Source organism: Prinia subflava, chromosome 8 (genome assembly GCF_021018805.1).
Source record: "Prinia subflava isolate CZ2003 ecotype Zambia chromosome 8, Cam_Psub_1.2, whole genome shotgun sequence".
NCBI lineage: Eukaryota > Metazoa > Chordata > Aves > Passeriformes > Cisticolidae > Prinia > Prinia subflava.
The window spans coordinates 29017987-29037912 of NC_086254.1; the positions used below are offsets into that span (position 1 = coordinate 29017987).

Below are 19926 nucleotides of genomic sequence, written 5' to 3' on the forward strand. Positions count from 1 at the left end.
CCGGCCCGCACCTCCCGCTGCGCCGTTCGGAATCCCCGCGCCCCCGTCACGTGTCACCAACGCGCGACACGCGTCACTTCCGGCGCGCGCCTCGCGAGAGCGCCGGCGTTGCCCCGGTAACGGGCCGGGAAGGCGGCGGCCATGGCGGGCCCGGGCCGGGGGAGCGCGGTGGAGGCCGGGCCGGGCCGTCAGGGAGAGAGCGGGGCTGGTGGCGTCTCATGAGTGGCCCTGGGTAGAAGCGGCGCAAGCCCTGCGGGGTTCGAGCGCTGCCGGTCTGAGGGAAGCGGTTCCGCTCCCCGGACAGGCCCTGGGTGGTTCACCCGGAGGGTTCCGCAGCCGCTTCCCCCGGGGCGGAGGCCGAGGTGCGGCCCCGAAGGAGCGCAATATCGGCTGTTCGCTGGCGAAAAGCTGCATTTCCAAAGCCTCCCAGCCCTGTAGGGGTCCCCCGCGCCAGGGCCACCCGGGAGTGGCGTTTCTCCCGTTCTGAACGGTTCAGGAGCGATAAGCGGTGCCCTTGGCCACAGTTTGTGCTTGTTCCCTGCTGTGCTTTGTGCTGCGCTCGGCCACCCTTGGGCGGTGCTGCACGCAGGGGAGGGCAGAACACGGCAGGATGCTTTGTGAAACCCTCGGCATTTTGAGGTGGGAGGGTTCTGTGGCTTTATGTTGAGCCTCGTACCTCCTGCGTTAGGAACGGTAATGAATTCTGACAGGTCTCTTTTGTTAGGGGTGAATGTGCCGCCCCTTTGTTCCCGGCTTTTCTTCAGCACGGTGCTCCCACCCTTCAGTCCCCTGCCAGTGCATCCAGGCACATCCAGGAGCTTTGTCGGCATTCCAGGTCCTCAGGCCGTGTGATTGTGGTGCACTGCTCTGAACTGATGGATTAGCCAGTTTCGTCAGAATCTGGTTTTAATAAATGCTTAGGCATGGTTTACCTGGATCCCCAAATTCTGTAAAACTATGTTTTATGCAACTCTATGAGAGAGAAGGCAGGAAGAAAATACTTTGTACTCATCTCTGTGGTTTATTGCTGTATCTCATGCTGTCACTGCATAGATGTAGAACAGGATGTGGCTTCTTCTAATGTAGCTCTAAAATGCTTTACTCCTGGCCAGCTGCACAGCTTGTTTGTCTGTAAAACAGTTCTGATATTAAAAGGAACAGACCTTAAACTGTGGAAGTTAAACATTGTGTGATCTATTCTGTTCCTGAACTCGTTGTACCTTCTGTGTCATGGTGTTGGGTCAGGGGAGCTCATGGGTGTTGCTGGTTTGGTTGCCAGCCCTTAAATTCCTTGAGCTGAACTTCCCTGGATCATAAACTGTCTTTAATTGTAGGGAATGGGCTGGAGAATGCTTGAGTTATTCCTGCGGATCTTTGTGTGCTCCACACAGAGTTTAACAGCTGGTTTTGCTCATGTTTCTGACTGTGAACTCTTTAATGTGATTCCAGTCACACACAATTAAGCTGCAAATGATATTAGTTTGTAAAGATTGTGAAATGAGAGTGTGAGATAACTTGAGAGGAGAAAAAAATGTTTAGAACTCCGCATAAATACATGGAATACCGTGTTGTTGTGATTCCCTGTAAATACATCTTTGCCACATGGAAGAACAACATCAGTAGTGTATCAGAGGATGTTGTTTTGCCTTTCTTCAGTGCTGTTGATAGAAGCAGTGTCACTGCTGACAGAGGGGAGCAGGGAGGCATCCCAAGGCAGGAGAGGCTGTGAGTCAGCAGGTGCCCGTGTCCAACAGCGAACATGAGTCAGCTCCGCAGCTCCTGGAGCTGCTCCTCTGCACCAGTGACCTCACCTGACCAGGGCTGCAGGCTGGCAGCACTGCTGGCCTTCTAAAAACAGAACACAGACAGTGGGTTCTAAGTTTAGAGGGAAAAATAATATTCTGTGTTGTGGAGGTTTAGTGCAGCTGCAGTGTCTGTTGGGATAAAGATGTGATAAATAAAGGTGTTGGTCTCACACTGGATTGTCATCTTGGTGTTTGTCTGCTGAGAATAAACCCTGGATTCTTATAAAGATGGAGTTTGGAAAGGAAAGAGAGATTTCAAAGCTGTGTCTGAGCAGCACAGAGAGTTGTGTGACAGCCCCTCACCAGCCTGTCCCTGCCAGCCCAGCCAGGAGGAACCAGCTCATCTCCACTTCTCACTCATTACTGGGATTTAAGATCTTGGATAATCTATTTTTCATTTTCAAGGGGAAAAAAAAACCAAACCAATGTACAAAATAAAAACCTTGTGAAAGATCATCCTTAACCACTGTGGGAAAGTGACTGAACCATACCAGAGACCCCAGCAAGGGGAACGCTGGTGCTCTGCAGAAGCACAAAGTGAATAAAGGCCGTGTTTGTTCAGAGGCTGCCCAGGCAGAATCTCTCTTCCCAGATGAGATCCAGATGCTGAGAGAGGAGCAGGAATCTTCAGGAATGGGACAAAAGAGCCACAAGGGCCACCTGTGAAACTGCTGTGGTTGGCATGAAGGTTATTTACTCCTTTTCATATAGGGAAGGATTGAGTTGCCATTTGTTGTCTTTCTGGGGGGTTTTTTGGGTTTTTTTTCCTCCCAATTGTTTAATTTCTTCTAATCCTGACAGTCCAGAGCTTTTCAGTCCATTTACTGTTGGGAAATAACAACACAGCTTTCCACCTTGACCCTCCATATTATTTGCTCCCCATTTCTTACACAGTGTATTCCAGTGGGACACGCAGCCATGGCACCTCTAAATCATTCCACACCCTTTCCTCAATAAAAGAAATAAAACGTGTGCTGGATTGATGCCAAAAATCCAGAATGTTGCAAGAGGTAGCCAGACCTTCTTGGGACTGCTGGGAATATCAAAGGCAGAGTTCATCCTGAGCAGAAGGGGGAATCCTGCCAGCAGCCAGGTGCCTGGGATGGCTGCCTTCCTCTGATCGTCTTTCATTTTTGAAACACACACAAGATAACCTGACATAGAGATCCAACCCAGGGAGAAAGTAGAGGGAGTTGGAGCTACAAAACAAGGGCTTGGACAGAACAGGGAGCAGTTAAAGGTCATTGAAAAATCTCCTGTTGCAAGCACACGTTGAAAATGTGTGGATAGTGTTCATTTTATTATGAGATATTTTAGATATTTTCTCTATTTTTGTTTTCTCCCACAGCAGCATTAGAATAGGACACTGGGAGATTGGGGGAAAAATTAGGAAAGAAGAAAAATCTCTGTCTTTCTAACTGAATTTAGTAGGCAGTGTCTGTGGCTTCTGCCCCTGAGCAAGCCAGAGCACTGGCAGGTATTCCAACAACCTGTGGTTCTCTGCAGCAGCTGGAATTGTTTGGGAGTGTCTGCATTGCAGAGTGCCAGGAGATGTGTGGGTTTGGGAGGATTCCTTGCTCCCAAGTGTGTGTGTGGTGCTCTAAAAGCACAGAAACATTGGCAACTGGCAATAGCCACAAATGGAAATGAGAAATTATAGAAAACAGAGAGAAAATTATAAGAAAAGATGTTCTGATGCCTGGGGTGGGGGAGAAATGCAGAGAATTCTCAATGAAATTGAATGGCTCCATTCTGCTTTCTCCTCTACTTTTACGGCAGTTTCCTCCCCAAACTGCAGCTCCTTTTAGTGCCTCAGTGCTGGTGCAAAAAAAAAAAAAAGAACTAATCCCATGCCTAAAACCCTGCTGGGATCCCTCCTCCCTTTGCTGTTTGCCTAAAGCTGCTGCAAGGTTTGGGGTTTGGGTTTCGTACCTCAGCCCAGTCAAGCCAGACCCCCAACCTGGTCCTGCAGGTGAGGCTGCCTTAGAACGGCTGGTTTAAAAAATAAATAAATAAATTATCTTGCTTAACTCTGCTTCCAGCAAGGGAAAAAGCAGTTTAGCCCATCTCGAGCAGACAAGAAAGGGAGGAAGAGGAGGAAAAAAATCCTCTTTTGCCAGCGCCCGGCTGGGTGTGTCTCGTCTCCCCCCGCCGCGGGGCTGTGTTCCTGGCAGGCAGGCTTGCCTGGGAGGGATCTGCCGTCAAAGCCACCCAGGAAAGGAGGCCTGATACGCTCATTAATATTCTGAACTAGTGACCCTTCTTTTTCTTTCCACCCCTCGCCTTTCTCTGGGCGCTCCAGCCTCTCCCCGCCGCGGATGGCTGCAGCCCCCTCCAGCTGAGTCAGTCCTGCCTCCCCGCAGCATTGCAGCACCTCCGCAGCTCCTGCGCTCCCTCCTGCTCCTGCAGCACCGCTCCGCTCCCGCCGCAGCATGGCCAGCACCGTCTCAGGTAGGACAGGCGGCTTCTCGGGGGCTTGGCATCAATGCACTTCTAAAACCATCAAGTTTTATACTTTTTTTTTAATCATTATTCTGAAGGTTTGAATTGGGTTGATTTTTGCCTTTTTTTTCCCCCCGTGGGTTTCGGGGGAGTTCTGTGCTGAGGAGGCAGCTGGTATGGCAGCATTGTTCCCCTTCCTCCCCCATACACACACACCCCTCTGATGCAAGATAGCAGGTGGGCTTTTTATTTTAATATGAATACACGTGTGATAAACTTGCCAATTTAAAGTATTGCTGCCGTTTCATTGTGCCATTAGAAGATGCTGCTACATGCCAATTAAATATTATTTTTGTAACGTCGTAGAGCTTTTTTTTTTCCCTGAGAAAAAACTGTACGTGGTGCAGCTGGATGTAAGGAAATCACAAATTACATTTTGTTTTGTGAAGATCATGTGTTGCCTAAATGGGTAATGGAGAGGAAGACATGGGCAAGAGTCAGTAATGCCCTAAAAAATCCCCCAAAGCAAACCAGAAGAACCTGGCTGAGGTTTCGTGTATTATCTCGGCTTCTCAGCCCCAGATTTCTTGCACAGCTCACATTTCTTGGTTCGAGGATGCTACAGGGGAGCGGTCCTCTGATGGCGTTGAGTGAAATGAGATGCTGCAAGGGGAGCCCTTCCTCCCTCCTGCAGCAGTGCCGGGAATCACAGCGCGGCTGCCCGGGAGCCTGCTCGGGTTTGGCTTCAGGATGGCAGCCCGAGGATGCTGTGCTGCTTCGGTCCAGCTCCCTAAAGACCCGTCTTGCCCCCTTTGACTGGGAAGGAGGGAGTCAAGCAGCTGAACATGGGAGTGTGGGTGAAGGAGAAGAAAAGCTTAAAATGGTTCAGTGAACAGTGGGTGGGTTAGAGGGTCTTTCTTTTAGAAAACCGATTTTTTTCTTGGAATGACTCTGAATTCTGCAGCCCACAAAGAGGCGCTTGGAGGGGGAAGCGAGATCCTGGAGGGCTGAGCAGGAGCGACAGACAAAAAGGAAGAGCCGGCAGTGCTTTATGCCCCCCAGGCAGGGAACCAGCCCTCAGGAGACCGGGCAACACTCGCTTCTTTCACTGCCCTTTGCCGTGCTTTCCTGCCGTGCATTTTCTATTCCTTGCTCCTCTTAAAAGATCAGTAGATGCAGGGGGAAGAAGGACAGAGAGATGGAGGGGTGTGTATGTGGGGGGAGTATAAGGGCGCATCTGATCCTGAGAGGGCTTTGCATGCAATTAAAGACATAAAGCAGCAGTGTAAAAATGTGTTTATGATAGAAAACCTCCAGCTATTGTATATATTCCTGCCAGTATCCCTGTCTCAATGAATGTCTGCAGCAGTGCACTCTTGGGAGGTGCCACCCATCTCCTACTGAGCAGGACTGGACCTCGTTTGCAGAGAGGGGGTGGGAGGGAAGGCTCAGACTTACCAGCCCTCTAAACCAAGGTTGCATCAAACTTGAGATGGATGAGGTGGAGGATGAAACACGTAGGCAGAAGATGCAATTTCCAGTTGGTGCATTCTCACCCTTCCAGCCCACTGCATGCCCATAGTACATTTCGTCCTCCCAAAGATGCAGTTTTACTGTCAAAGACACTTAAGATCATGAAGAAGCATGAAAAGGGGCTTCCTTGTGACTCAGATCAAGCAGAGAAGCAGTTTCAAGGAGTAGGAAGTCATGGGAAGCAGTGCTGTGGCAGGAGGGAAGAGAATAGGGCGCTGTGTGCCAAGGGAGGGTCGGGGCTGAGCCTCGCCCAGCTGCCTTTGCAGGAGCAGCTCCCCATCGCCTCCAGCTCGTACAGCAGCAATGGGCAGTACCCTGGAAAGGCAGGAGAAAAAGAATTAGGAATCCTTCAATTAAGGAATGAGTCTTGTTCTGTTTTTTCATTATTTCCTTCTTTATTCTCAGCAAAAGCCGATCCGTCCTGAGGGGAGGGCAGCTGCAGTCGTCTGCGGCTGACGCCCGGGGGGCTTTATCCCCCTCGGGAAGATTTGCTCGGTTTGTTTAAACAAACAACCAAATCCTCGGGATGAAAAGAAACAGGGCTTGCTCCCCCGAGCCTGGCTGCCCTCTCTCTTCCCTGCCTGTCCCCTCAGGCGTTTTCCCCGGGCCCCAGGGGTTGTTTTGGGCGCTGGAGGCGGGCGGCACATGCTCAGTGCCGGCCCAGCTGCGGAGCCGGCCCCGCCGCCGGGCAGCCCTGGCGGGCAGAGCCCTCGCACCTCCTCCCGCAGCATCTGCACAAGGCTTTGTGCCTTTGTGCCGGGGGCCCGGCTGGGCTCTGCAGGGCTAAGGAACTCCCCCCTCACAGGTTCGGAGCGTCTGGGGTGAATAAAGAGAGGCGAGATTATGAAATGATGCAGAAGGTGACATCCCCACCGGCTTTCTCCGACGCTGGCGTGTCTGGGAAGGTGGAGCCAAGAGGGAACACCGGGCTGTCATTCCTGGCCTCATCACTGGCCATGGTAGATGGGCCTTGGCAGATCCCAAGGTTTCCCCGCCCTGCACCGAGATGTGAGAGCAGAGGGACTTCATGTAGCTCTGGGTTATCCCCTGATGCCTTGTCTGGGTGGCATTGAAGGACACCATATGGTGTTGCCCTGTCCTGACATTTCTACTGCCCATGCTGGAGAGTCAGAGTCCTTTCTGTCAAGCTCTCCATCTCTCTGTGTTCTTAAGAAATTACTATTGTCTTTTTCTTTGGCTGTTGAAGAAGTCTATGTGGCCTTAAAAAAATGATGGTTCTTTCATTGAGAATTCAGTTTTACCTGCCGAAAGAGCCTATTATTGTAGGCATTTATAATTTTTCCCACCAGTGTTTTCAAACAAGGGAACTAAATAATTAGCAAATACTTGTTCTTTCTAAAATATAAATAATATCTGGTTTAATGGCACCATATAGGCTCCAGGAAGATGCTTCAGATATCTCAAACAAGCCCTTTCTTGGAATCTGTCATTGTTGGTTCTGATCTGGTGAAGGCACTGTTTTATCAGATGAACATATTTTCCTTCTTTTGAGTAAAAGCTGAGATTTAGTGGTCTGATGTGGCAACCAGAAGGCTGCAGATAAGCCCATTGTGACAGCAGTCTGGGCAGCAGAGGGGTGAACGTGGCTGATGATCCTTCATGACAATCCTTGCAGGGACCTGAAACTCCCTCAAACTTCTATACCCCTAAATTAACTGGAAACAACATACCTGGCTAATCCCTCCCAGTTGTCCTACTGATATGGGCTGTACTCCTCCAGATGTGAGTTATGTTTTAAAAATTAAAATCTCCCCTCCAGAAGGGAGTTAAACCAATGTGCTATGATTTAGAAAATACAAAAGAGCCAGAGAGCAACCAAAGACCATGTGCATGTGCATGTGCTGTGGCACTTGGGTACCTCCCAAATGGTAAAGAGCTGCTCAGCATATTTCCAAATAATCCTTTTATTCTTTCAAGGTCTACCTGATTGTTGCCCTACTAGAGAACCTTATCCCCTCTGAATTTGTTTATACAAATAGTGCCACTATATAATGGGGAAATAAAATAATACTCAGTTAACAGAGAGGAAACCCAGATCCAAAGAGACCAAATGCACATCTGTACCTGACACATCATGGCACTGGGCTCTGCTTTTGACTGTCTCATGAACTGCTGCCTCATCAGCTCCACAGCTCTTTCATAGCTCTTTGTCTCACCCAAACTTGACTGTGAACCTATTTTTGCCCCAAATCCACAAACATTCTGGGTCAGCTGCTTCCATTTGGTTCCTTCCTCTGCTTTATCAAGAAACACAGGCCACACTTCTCTCCTTCCAGCAATAACCCCCCAGCCAGGGCTCTGCTGCACAGTTTGGGCCCTTCTCTCTTGCTGAGCCCATACAAGAGGAGATTTTCCCGGTCATTTTCCTGGGAGTAACCCACATGTTCCAGTGCTACAGCTCAAGTGATCTGCTGAGGCATTGGCTGGGCACAGCATAGGTTGTTGTGACATTCATGAGCTGCCAATAAAACCTGGGGGAAGGAGGTGGGTGATTGGAAACCACTCCTGGGCAATGGTTCAGCAGATGTCTGACAGAAGGCAGAGCAAACCTCACATCTGCCTGTTCTCATGGATGATTCCACACGAGCCCATTGTAACTTCTGCACCTGGATTTCGTGGTGTGCCTATGCCATCAGTGTGGGCTACAGCTGCTGAGCTGACCAAAAAAAAACCCCAATCAACCAAACAAACAATAAACAAAAAAAAACCCCACTAGTGTTTTCTGGTTCTGTAAGATCTGCTGCTGACTTGCTTCTGGAAGCTGGGCAGCAAGAAGGTGGAAGTGCATTAGACTGAAGGTCTGGCCAATATTTTTATAATGGGATTCATAGCAGGGGAGAATATCTAGAGCCTGCTGTGCTCTCAAGGCTTGTTGAGGACTCTGGTTGGTTTTTTTTTTGTGAGTGTGGCTTTGCAGTCTGTGCTGGAGGTCTCAGTAGTGTCTCTCTCTGTCTTCTGTACCTTCTGTTTAAGCTTTGACTGCATTTATAATTGCCCTATTCTTATTTTTTAATGAGATAATATTCATTATGGAAGCAATTCTTACTTCTCCAAAGTTATCTTCACAAACCAAATTATTTGCTTGTAATAACCTTCCTCTGACCTTGCTATCAGACAGAGCACATCCAGTCTCATTCATTTAAATTTCACATAAATTAGTCTTGCTCTGCCTCTGGTTCACTGTGACTGATGCCACGTCGGTGTTGTGCCGAGATGGCCTCGCCCTGTTTTGCTGGATGTCATTAAACACCACCCCAAAACCTGGCTGCAGTTTAGCTTCATCTATTTAGGAAACAGAGAACAAAACTTTTTAATGAATAATAGGTTTCAAGCCCTACCACCCAGGCACATCATGAGCAGGAAAATGAATCCCATTGCTCCTGCACCACACCATTCCCAGCTGTTCCTCCATCTCTGGCACCACCAGCACTTGGGGAGCAGCTGGATAATGTCTCTGGGGGTTGACTTGGAGATAAACACTTTACATGGATCGATGGTGTGCACAGCACTCGTGCAAAGCAGCAGGGATATGGAAATGCAGGATATTCCCTACAGCACAAGAGGGAGCAGAGGAAAGGAGTCACTAGAGAGAGCTGGGAGCACCCTGAGCCTCCTGGTACCTTGATGAAGGCTCAGGACATCTCCCTTCTTCTGTTTCCAATAGGGAGAAAGTGATTTTTCCCAGGCAATATATTATATTTTAATATAATAGTAATAGGCAGGGAAAAGTAAGATGAAAAATTGTAATAAAGATTGATTGGCTCATGGGGTGTGGGGTGGAATACAACCAAACTAGAATCAGCCTGTGCTGATTGCAGGGCATAAATGTCCAGAAAGGTTGAGGAACTGACTGCGCCTTTATAGATTGTAGCTTAATCACTGCTCAAATTCCTCTAAAGCCAACAGAACGTGAGTTCACTCCACTTTACCAGATGGGAGGCTGATATATTTTCTCTAACTTCTACAGTTTATTCACTTCTTGGTTTACACAACTCAGTTATTTGCAGTGTTTCACCCCCATTCTGATATGACACAAAATGTTATGACACAGAGATGAAGACCATACCAGAGTGAATGAATTTGCTGCTGATCCTTCTATTGCAGTGTTTGCATTAAAAGAGAAATAAAATGTCAGTAATTCACACCTGAGTGAGCAGCCTGTCCTAATCCTCTGCCCACCAGCTAGGCAGAGTTCTTGCTGCACCTCTGAGACTGAAGCAATGCTTTGGTATCAAGTCCCTGAGGACCCGAGTCAGATTAATTTATACAGAAATGAAATATTTGCTCAGTGCAAGCTGAATTTATTCTTACTAAGTTAATAGAATTAAAAATGCTAATAGATGCTCAAGTTAAAAAGTTCAGCATTCCCCATCTAATTGTTCTTAAAATATGTACATTTGTGCACTAGAGCCATCCTTTCTGGGCAGGAACTCCTTGGCCATGTCATATTCTCACCAGCCACATGTCTTTTCCTAGTTCAAGGGTTTTGTCAACCTTAAATATATTGCAAATGGGAGTGCAGACACTTCTGAAAAAAAAAAACTAGTGCTGAGGTTGGGCATCTTTCACCCCTGAGTTTTAAGCAGCTGTCATTGAGCCAAAGTCTTGCTTCAGGAGATCTCAGGTTTGATCTTCACTGACACAGGTTTCCAAATAGTTACCCAGAGGTTATGGCTCTTCTAGTTACTGAATCAGAGGATGCACCTCTCCTCACAGGATGCCTTTTCTTGTAAAACAATTGATAAAACAATTATTTGTCACAGAATGTGTCATGAGCGCAAGGCCATCACTGTGATGCTTCTGTGTCCCACAGGTGTAACTGCTGGCCCTGGAGTGCAGGTGTGGAGATTTCAGGGATTTCAGGGGTCCGTGTAGTTCTCAGGACATGGATCAGGGGCTCCTCAGGACATGAATTACATTGAGGGGTTGGACTGTGTTCAGAGAAGGGAACAGAGCTGGGGAAGGGTCTGGAGCACCAGGAGTATCTGAGGGAGCTGGGTGGGCTCAGCCTGGAGGAAAGAAAGCTCAGGGGGAACCTTCTCACTCACAGCTCCCTGTCAGGAGGGTGCAGCCAGGTGGGGCTCAGCCTCCTCTCCCAATTAACAAGTGACAGGACAAGAGGACATGGCTCAAATTGTGCCAGGGGAGGTTTAGACTGGACATTAGGGAAATGTTGTCACCGAAGTGGCTGTCAAGTCCTGGCACAGGCTGCCCAGGGAACAGGTGGAGTCACCATCCCTGGATGGATTTAGAAGCCATGCAGAGGGACACCAGGGACATGGTTTAGTGGTGAGCTTGGCTGTGCTGGGGGAACACTTGGACCTGATGATCATGGAGAGCTTTTCCAACCCGAACAAATCTGTGACAATCCTGTGCTCCCGTGATTCTATAATTCCCTCAGGAGTCACTCCTTGCCCCTCTTCAGCCCGGCCCCCGGTAGGTGCTGAAGGGACAGCTCCGGCCGGGGTCCGGCGGGGCCGCGGTCCTGAAGGGACAGCGCTGGGCGGGGAGCGCGGCCCCGGCGGCTCCCGCGGCCCCGGGGGCTCGGTCCGCCGCCCCTTCCCGCTGCAGAGGGCAGTGCCCGGCAGCAGAGGCTGCCCGGGACCATCCCCCGCCGGTCCCCGGGGCCGCGGCAGCCCCGGCCCCGCTGCCCGGCCCCGGGTGCCGCTAATTGCGGCTGGCGCCGGGTGCGGCTGCGGGCTCCGGGGCGGGGGGGATGCAGAGAGCCCAGCGCTCAGCACAGCCCTGCCGCAGCCCAGGGCCTTTTGTCCTCCTGCTCCTCTTCATTTTAATTGACGGAGAGGGACGGTCAGTTTGCTCTGCAGAAGGGACAGCAGGACAGGGGAGATCCCGATGGAATGGAGGCAGCTGTGAATCACCACGGCAAACCTCCTGAAAGGCAGAATCATCTGCACGCAGAGCCAGTGTGAAACCCAAGCCATGAAATACAAAGCACTGTGCTCTGTCACAAGTGCTGTCAGACAATTAAATCGAATTAAATGAGAAGGGTCAGGGGTGTGGCACATCTGCCTCATGCCTTGGTTTCACCCAGGCCCAGACATAATGGTGGAGCAACGACTTTGTTGACCGGTTTGTTTGTATTAAATGATAATGTCTAAATGATAATAAACGATAATGTCTCTCATCTATTCCCAGGGATCCTCCTCAGGACTCTTGGCAGCACATTAGGAGATGCATTAGCTTCCTGCTCCATGCCATGGCTTTGGGCCTCTCAGAGGTTCTCCAGAGGTTTTGTTCATTAAGAACAAAATCAGAGATGTCTGGCTGCCACTGCTGGTGTAAACTATTCCTATTTGGTTTACATTTAACAGCAGGACTGGGTAGGAGATTCATATCAGAATGGGGAGGAAGCTATAAAGTGTTCAGTCAAGATCTGAGCTTCAGGGATGGTGGTTTAGCAAAAGAAGGGTGTTAATTAAGGTGAAGTTCTGTATCTAGGAGGAAAAATAAGGGCAAGCATGAAGCAGGCTCCCACTCAAAACTGTGGGAAGACAGAGGAGAATACCTGAAAGATGTTCCTAAGGGCACGTGATACACACAATGTTACTTTTTTCAGAATTGTTCTGCATCTAATGCCTCTTCAGATCACAAGGTTCTGGGGATTTCCCTGTCCTGGCTCAGGGGAGGGTCTTGCTCTGAAGGTGGCATTGGAAGCTGAGTTGCAGAGTTGCCTCTGGCTGGAGCACGAAATGAGCTCAGTCCAGAGGGGACAAACCAAGGCCAGAAGCCCCAGGATATGTGGGAAATCCAGAGGCAGAGCCAAGGCAGGAGAGCAAAATGCCTGTGCCTGTGGCAGAGGCAGGAGGAAGGGCAGCACTCAGGGCAGGTTTGTCAGGACATGCAGACATGAAGACACTGTCCCCACACGCCTGGGTGTCACCCAAGCAGCCAGCCCAGGACAAAGCCTCACAGCACCCATGAGGCAGCAGCACCCACTGCTGAGCCCCAGCTGCTGACCTGCCACATAGGAGTGATGCTGTGAGGGTTTCGCTGATGTGACAAAGAACGTGACAGCCTGAGTTCAACTCTTTCTATTTTGAGGTTCTTTGTCAGGAGGGTGCAAGCAGTTCACTGTCTTAAATGTGCTGAACTTCAAAAATACAGGTGAAGATTGCCCCAGAAGCAGACTCAAATGCCCCTCTGTTCTCCACATTGCTGACCTCCTCTTGCCTCTTCCCCCTCACCTCAGAAATGCTGAATTGTGAAATATTCCCAGCTCGCCAGGGCTTGAGCAATGTTTCCAGGTGTCAGAGGGCATCATTTATCTCAGAGACTGGAAATTCCACTTCCAGTGGAGACAGGGTGGGGCAACTGTCCCAACATGTTTAACCAAACAGGCTGCAGCATCCCAGCTCCTCTGGAGGGAAAATCCTGCATGGAAACTTATACCCCTAGATGTGTTAAATCCCTAATCTGTGTGTTCCCATAACATTTGTCACACTGGCAGCTAATTTAGGCTGCTCTAGATCAGACACTCCTTGGGGACCTTTTGGCAAGCTATGGCAGCATGGAAACGTCTCCACAGAGTCTGATAGCTGCAAGTGGGATACTTGCTTAATTTCTCCATGAAAAAGAGATGCTGTTGCCAATAGAACCTCTCTCATTGCTATCTCGTATCTTTCAGCCTACAAGGAGAAAATGAAGGAGCTGTCTCTGCTCTCCCTCATCTGCTCCTGTTTCCACACCCAGCCCCATCCCAACACCATCTACCAGTATGGAGGTAAGTAATCTGCTCCCACAGGAGCTCCAGCAGTGTTTGGATTATTCTCCCACAGGCAGTGTGGGAGCTTGCCAGAGTCAGAGTCTCTCTGCTTCATGCTGGGGTGACATACAAGGTATTAACAGCAATGTGACCTTTCTGTAATTATGCCATGACTTTAAATTAATTGCATTTGCATGGAGAGGATGAAGGTGATCTCTAATCAAGAAACAGTGGAGATAAAACAAAATCACCCAGGTCAGGACATGGGAAAATCCTAATTCCTGTGTGAGGAGCTTGATGACCTCAGGTCACTTTCCTGAATGGCACAGGTTCACACAGTCCCTGTTTTTTTTTCCCCACAAAGATATGGAGGTGAAGCAGCTGGATAAGAGGGCATCAGGCCAGAGCTTTGAAGTGATCCTGAAGTCCCCTTCAGATTTATCTCCTGAGAGCCCAATCCTTTCCTCCCCTCCCAAGAAGAAGGACCTGTCTCTGGAGGAGCTGCAGAGGAGGCTGGAGGCTGCAGAAGAGAGGAGGAAGGTAAGGAGATGTAATATATACTTTTCTGGTACTAATTGCACCAAACCCTAAAACTCAGCAGGAGTAATCAAAAAAAAAAAGGCTGGGAAGTGTTCTGACACTTGTTATTCCAGTGTAAATTGTCAGGTGAGACATAGGAATCATGGAATGAGGTTCTGCAGCATGATTTAGGCAGGGAATTCAACTCCATCATCATCATCATCATCATGGTGTAGATGTGGCATTTCGGTACATGGGTGAGTGGTGGGCTGGCCAGTGCTGGGGGAATTGTTGGACTCAATGATCTCAGAGGGCTTTTCCAACCTAGACGATTCTATGATAGCAGGGAAAAGGTGTCAAAAGTATCTTCCAAGCAAGAAGATTGTGTTTTGGGGTGGAGGGGGGTGGCAGAATGGTTTGAGCAGAGGAGGGAGTCAGAAAGGCTCTCTGGGGAGATGAAGGCTGGACCAGCCTCCCCGGTGGCCTCACCCCCATCCCTGGCAGACCCAGGAGGCGCAGGTGCTGAAGCAGCTGGCAGAGAAGCGGGAACACGAGCGGGAGGTGCTGCACAAGGCACTGGAGGAGAACAACAACTTCAGCCGCCTGGCCGAGGAGAAGCTCAACTACAAGATGGAGCTGAGCAGGGAGATCCGTGAGGCACATCTTGCTGCCTTGAGGGAGCGGCTCCGCGAGAAGGTGAGTGTGACCCCTGGGACAGGGCTGGGGGTGCTGATCCTGATGGGAAAATGGTCCCAGTGTGATGGGTGCAAGGCGTTTTCTTGGTGGTGGTTGCTGAGGAGGAGCTCTGCTCCAGAGCAGCATGAGGAGGGGGGTTATGTCCTTCAAGGTCAGTAAAGAACATAGACTGGATAATCATGATAAATGCAAGTCCAAAGCCACAGCATCAGGCCCACTGAGGGCTGCATGGCTGAAGGGTTTTGCAGGAGGGAGGAGCCAGGAATGTGTTCACTGGAGGTTCCATCACCCGGCTCCCACAGATGATCCTTCACCCCTTACAAGTGTAACCCCTGCCCTAGGGGTGTTTTGAATGGGAAACTGTCTTTTTTTTTTATGTCTGATGCAAATCCCATGTGCATGAGGAATATGTTGATCACAAGAGCAGGGCGTGTTAGCCCGGTGTAATTTCTCCCGTCTTCGCAGGAACTGCACGCAGCCGAAGTCCGCAGGAACAAGGAACAGCGGGAGGAGATCTCTGGATAAAGGGCTTTTCTACACATCTAGCACCTGATTCCTGTTAACAAACCAACCAATCGACCAACCAACACATTTTATTTTGTTTGTCTAGATGCGAAGTTCGGTTCTCCATGCCCCCTCCCCGGTGTTTGTCCCCCAGCTACACGCTTCTCTGCATCCCCAGTCGTCAGTGCTTGTGGGGATTCACAGATCATAGGGACCTCTAAGCAGAATAGCAACTAGTTCACATCAAATAGAGAAACAATCAATGATCAGTCAATCAAACAGCTTCTTTGGATGGTGTTGTCATTTTTTTAAAAGAAAATATTTCTTAAACTGATGTAAAAAAAAAAAAACCAAACCCAAACGAAGATATTAATAAATTCAACCAGCAGTGTCACAGAGATACAGATTTCTTATCTGGGGCTTTTCCTCCTCTTGGTGTTTGCTCTGAGCCAAATATCAGTTTCAGAAAAATGGGAAGTAAGTGATCATTTCTGTATGTGAAGTAAAATAAGGAGCAGGCCCCTGTTTGCCCATGGTAGGAGAGAGGAAGGAGAGGGATGGATGGCTCAGGAGTTGCAGTGTGCAGAACCCCATCTTTTAGCTGCCTCCAGAGCCAGCCCAGGTAGGCAGTGACCACCATCCTCATCTTTGAGTGATTTTTGAGAACTCGTGGAAGCAGCTGAGGGGGCACTGCCTGATGCCCTGGTTGGCCACTGAGCCTTCTCCCCGGCTGAGTGGGGACTGAGAGGACTTGGCTGCTCTGCCCAGGGGAGCTGTGGGTGGTGATTGCATTCCCAGCTCCTTGGGAGCCCTGGGAGAGCCCCTCAGTCCTCTGTGGGCTCCTCAGTGCTCCCACAGTATAGGATGCCCCTCTGTTAGGAAAGAAAATCCAACAGAGACAGTGCATGGTTGTGAAATAGCCTTTTAGTGTACAGAAAAATCCTTCCCTCTTCCCAGTGATGGATGTGGCTCTTTGGAGCCACCACAGGGCAGATTGCTGGAAACCAAATCCTGAGGCTCTTTTCTGATCTCCACAGAATTCCCAGCTGGATGTGGGAGCGATCCCTCCACGGCCATGGCTTGAGATGTCAGGGGACTCTGCTCCTAAAAGGAAGGGCTACCTTACTCCCAAACCCCTCCTCGTGGGCTGGGGGGAGGACAGGGCTGTTAGAAAGCTCCTGTGCTGTCAGTGACAAAACTAGATTTAGGGCAAAGAAGGAAACTGAGGGTTGAATTTCTTAACAGTAGCTAATGATCAGTTTATAGTAGCAGCTGTCTTAGATAAGCATCTGTGTAGAGCGCGGCGTCACCGCCAGCATCACCTCATCCATATAGTGACAAGAAATTTTAAAAAGTTTAAAAAAAAATTTAAGAAGTAATTTAAATGAAATGTTTGTGTGTAAGAAATGGTTGAAACTGTCAAATGTCTGTGTCCCACGTTGGTGGGATCTGAGAAGGTATCTGCGAGATATTAACCCTGTCCTACTCTCTGTGGTGCTGAGTGTTTGCTTGGTGTGTAATTCTGACCTGGAGCTTGTTGTAAATACTGTTTTTAGTACTATGATTATTATGATTATTATTATCAGAAATGTTGTACTCATGAGCAAGAGTTGAAAACAAAAGAAATGGCCATTTTCACTCTCTCCTGGGGGCTCAGAAGGAGTCAGAGGCTGGGCCAGGTGAAGGCAGGGTGCCAGTGGGATGCTGGACCAGAGAGCAGCTGGAAAATGATGGAATTGGGAGCTGGAGGCAGCCGAGTCCTGCGGGCAGGGCAGTGAGAGTGGGGACGGCTGCTCCTCATGCTTGGAGGAGAAGGAAGGGCTGAGAAGAAGAATAGAGGTGATGCTTCAATTCTAGTACATATAATTTAGTGTCGATCAAAACCTCCCCATGCGGAGGTTCCAGGTGGTTCTCTGCAACCCCATGGAAACTGGAGGATCTGTCAGGTTTAGCATGTGCTGGAAGAGGGCTGTAACAGGTTGTTCCAGTCAGAGCTGTCCTCCCAAACAGCTCCCGTGTCTCCAGGCTCAGTTCCTGCCTGGATCTTCCCTCTCAGTCCCTTGTGCTGCCCCCACGCCCCTCTCTTCCCCCTCTGTGAAGCCCAGATGGGTCTCAAGTGGGGGAGTTATTCTTGCAATAGCTTTTCCTGGCAAAAATTCCCATGGCAAGTGCAGAATGGCCTGGCAGATGGTGCTCATGCAGGTGTGAGCACTGGGAAACTAATTTTTCTCCCCTCCATCAGGTTGGTGCTGTGAGGAACGGTGGATATGGCTGGGAAGTGTGTTACTGCAGGAGAAGCTCCTGCACCAGAGGAGCAGGGACGTGCAGGGAGAGCTGTGCATTGGTAATGTCAGGGAGCTGCTGCCGAGACATGTTGTGCCAAGGAAACAGCCTCACCTGTGGGGCCAGAGGCTTTACATGTTTGCCAGTGCAGATGGATGGAGTAGGGACATTCAGGAGCTTGTCCAGTGCCACTGGGCACTATCAGGGAAATGTGTGACTGCTTTGGCTGCACAGTGTTGGCTGGATGAGGGGTGTCCACCCACTGCTCCAAACCCATCGTGGCCAGGAGCTCATGCAGCACTGTGCCCAACCTGCAGCACATGGCACAGGCCAGGATCATGGTTATTCCATGCCTTTCCATATCCTGTCATGCTATTGGCTATGTGCAGCTGCATACTTCATGCCTAATTAAGTATCCTCATTAACATCCTTACCGCCCCAGCCTATGTCATTCCTGGAGCATTCCCATGTACTGTGGATGTGGACACAGCATGCAACCCCCCCAGTTCTTGGGGTCACCTTCCTTATTGTGGGGCTTGCAGTCTCCACTGATCCCTGAAGGTGTTTATGAATTGAATTCTGAACCAACAGTTTTAAAACTCATTTTTGCAGCAGCATATGGATGTGATAATGTGCTTTGTAGGGGGAGCATCCTCAGGGCACCCACGGCACCCCTGCCTGGACTTCAAGTGTGGCAGCAGAGTGAGGGAGGAAAGTCAGGAGGGTGACATCATCATGTGCATGCATGGGCCTTCCAGGAGCCCTCCTGGAGAAGAGCCTTTGATTAGGGCAAGAATGAGGAGCTGAAGCTAAATGAGCTCCCAGCTGGCACCAACAGCCGGGCGATGGGTGAAGCTGTAGGAAAGCTGGGACAACCAGCCTCACATCCCAAATTACAGCTCTGTGCCCTCCTTGTTCCATAGAGCAGAGCTCAGCTCTGCCTGTAAATAGGCACTTCCAAGGATGCTGCCCTCTACGACTGCTTCTGGATTAAGCCTATTCTTTGTCTTATTATTTTGAAGTCATTAAAAAATCTTGCTTTAACCCAGTTTTGAGGTTCCCTTTGAGTTGACCTTCCAGGGCTGGTGGGAGTTGAGGAGTTGCATGCATCCTACCTCGGGGGTAGGTCGGTATTGCTGCTCCCTTTCAAATGTAAACTTCAGCTTGCTTGCTTTAGCTTAGCCCAGCGACTCTCTGGCCCTGGCTCTGCAATCCTGTCTCATGGGGTTCGTTATATCCCTCCCAGGGCATTCCTGTCCTCTTCGCAGTGGCTGTGCACCCGGCTGTGCACACGCACACAGAAACACATTAGTGGAAACAATATATGCACATACACTCTGATACCACTTGAAATGAGTCAGGGAATGGCTGTTTACGGTGCTAGAGATTTCTTACTCTCCATGCTAGGGACAAGATGACATAGTAAGACCAATAAACTCCACCTTTGTAGTCAGTTGTCTTTAAGTAAAGCAGCAGAGGGGCACTGGCCCATGCCTATATGTGGGTGCTCTGTGGTCCCCAGGGTGCAGGGATGCAGGGGGCAGCTGGGCATCCCTGGCATCCCCATGCCTCAGTTTCCCACACCCTTTGACAAGGGGACATAGATGCTCCCTCCCCACGGGGACCACGGGGGAGCCGATGCCTCCACATCTCTAAAGTGCTCTGAAATGGGAAGTACCAAAGTACAGAGTCAGGATATGCAGCTGTGCACCCCGGGAGGAGCACCCCGGCCCGTGGCTGCAGGAGAGGGTTGGGAGATGACTGTGTGGGCACAGGGCTGAGCTGTCAGCCCAGGGCTCAGCACTCTGGCTGCCCTGCAGGCAGGATGTGCTCCTCCTGCCACAGCCGGGGTCACCCTCCCTTGCGCTGGGTGGGGAGCTGGCACAGTGTCACTGAAAGACTTTCCATCCCTAACAGAGCCTTGTCCGGTTCCCTTTGGTCTGCCACGTGCATTTCATTGTCAGCTTGAGGTTGTTGTTGTGCAAAAGAAGTGATCATGAAAAAAAATAAAGGAAAAAAAAAGAAATAAAGTTGGTATGAAACCGTATGTGTCCATCTCTCTCCAGAAATGGGTTGTTTTAGTTCCAAGGCTTCTCTTTGTATTGTGAGAATACTAATAAACAGCATTAAACAGAAAATTGACCTAAAGATTTAACAAAATAGACCCTAATCCTCTGAATCTCAGTGACTTTTTCACACAGTATAAAAGAGGCAGAAATTGACAGTTTATCACCATTCTCAGAGGGACAAAGTAATAAATGCTTGAATGAGAGTCCTGCTGCCATCCCCTGTGGCTGGGAGTGAGGGTGGGCAAAGTCTTTACACTGGAAGATGGAAAAAGATATAAAACAGTTACAAATACAACAAATGCAGTTTTAGAAACCACATGAGCTTCTTTAT

At 49.6% G+C, this 19926-nt stretch overlaps 2 protein-coding genes across 3 annotated transcripts in view; one reads left to right on the plus strand and one right to left on the minus strand.

Annotated features, from left to right (window-relative positions):
- Positions 1-2690, minus strand: part of RTEL1 (regulator of telomere elongation helicase 1) — a 48567-nt gene extending 45877 nt beyond the window's left edge. The window contains exon 1 of one of the 2 annotated variants that reach the window (XM_063404378.1): positions 12-2690. The gene's annotated coding sequence lies outside the window, so the exon portion shown is untranslated. The remainder of the gene's footprint in view (positions 1-11) is intronic. The other variant, XM_063404379.1, reaches the window with a different exon arrangement.
- A 1293-nt stretch (positions 2691-3983) lies between these two features.
- On the plus strand, positions 3984-19768 carry STMN3 (stathmin 3). Its single transcript, XM_063404401.1, has 5 exons — positions 3984-4256; positions 13447-13542; positions 13889-14064; positions 14548-14739; positions 15205-19768. Exons 1-5 carry the CDS (start codon positions 4238-4240, stop codon positions 15262-15264), a joined length of 543 nt encoding a protein of 180 aa, XP_063260471.1. The 5' UTR covers positions 3984-4237; the 3' UTR covers positions 15265-19768.
- Positions 19769-19926: the final 158 nt, after the last annotated feature.

Bases quoted from the DNA above. Each gene is read 5' to 3' on its own strand.
- STMN3 (XM_063404401.1), top strand. The intron at 13,543-13,888 runs GTAAGTAATCTG...TTCCCCACAAAG, and splicing joins CACCATCTACCAGTATGGAG to ATATGGAGGTGAAGCAGCTG. The intron at 14,740-15,204 runs GTGAGTGTGACC...CCGTCTTCGCAG, and splicing joins GGGAGCGGCTCCGCGAGAAG to GAACTGCACGCAGCCGAAGT.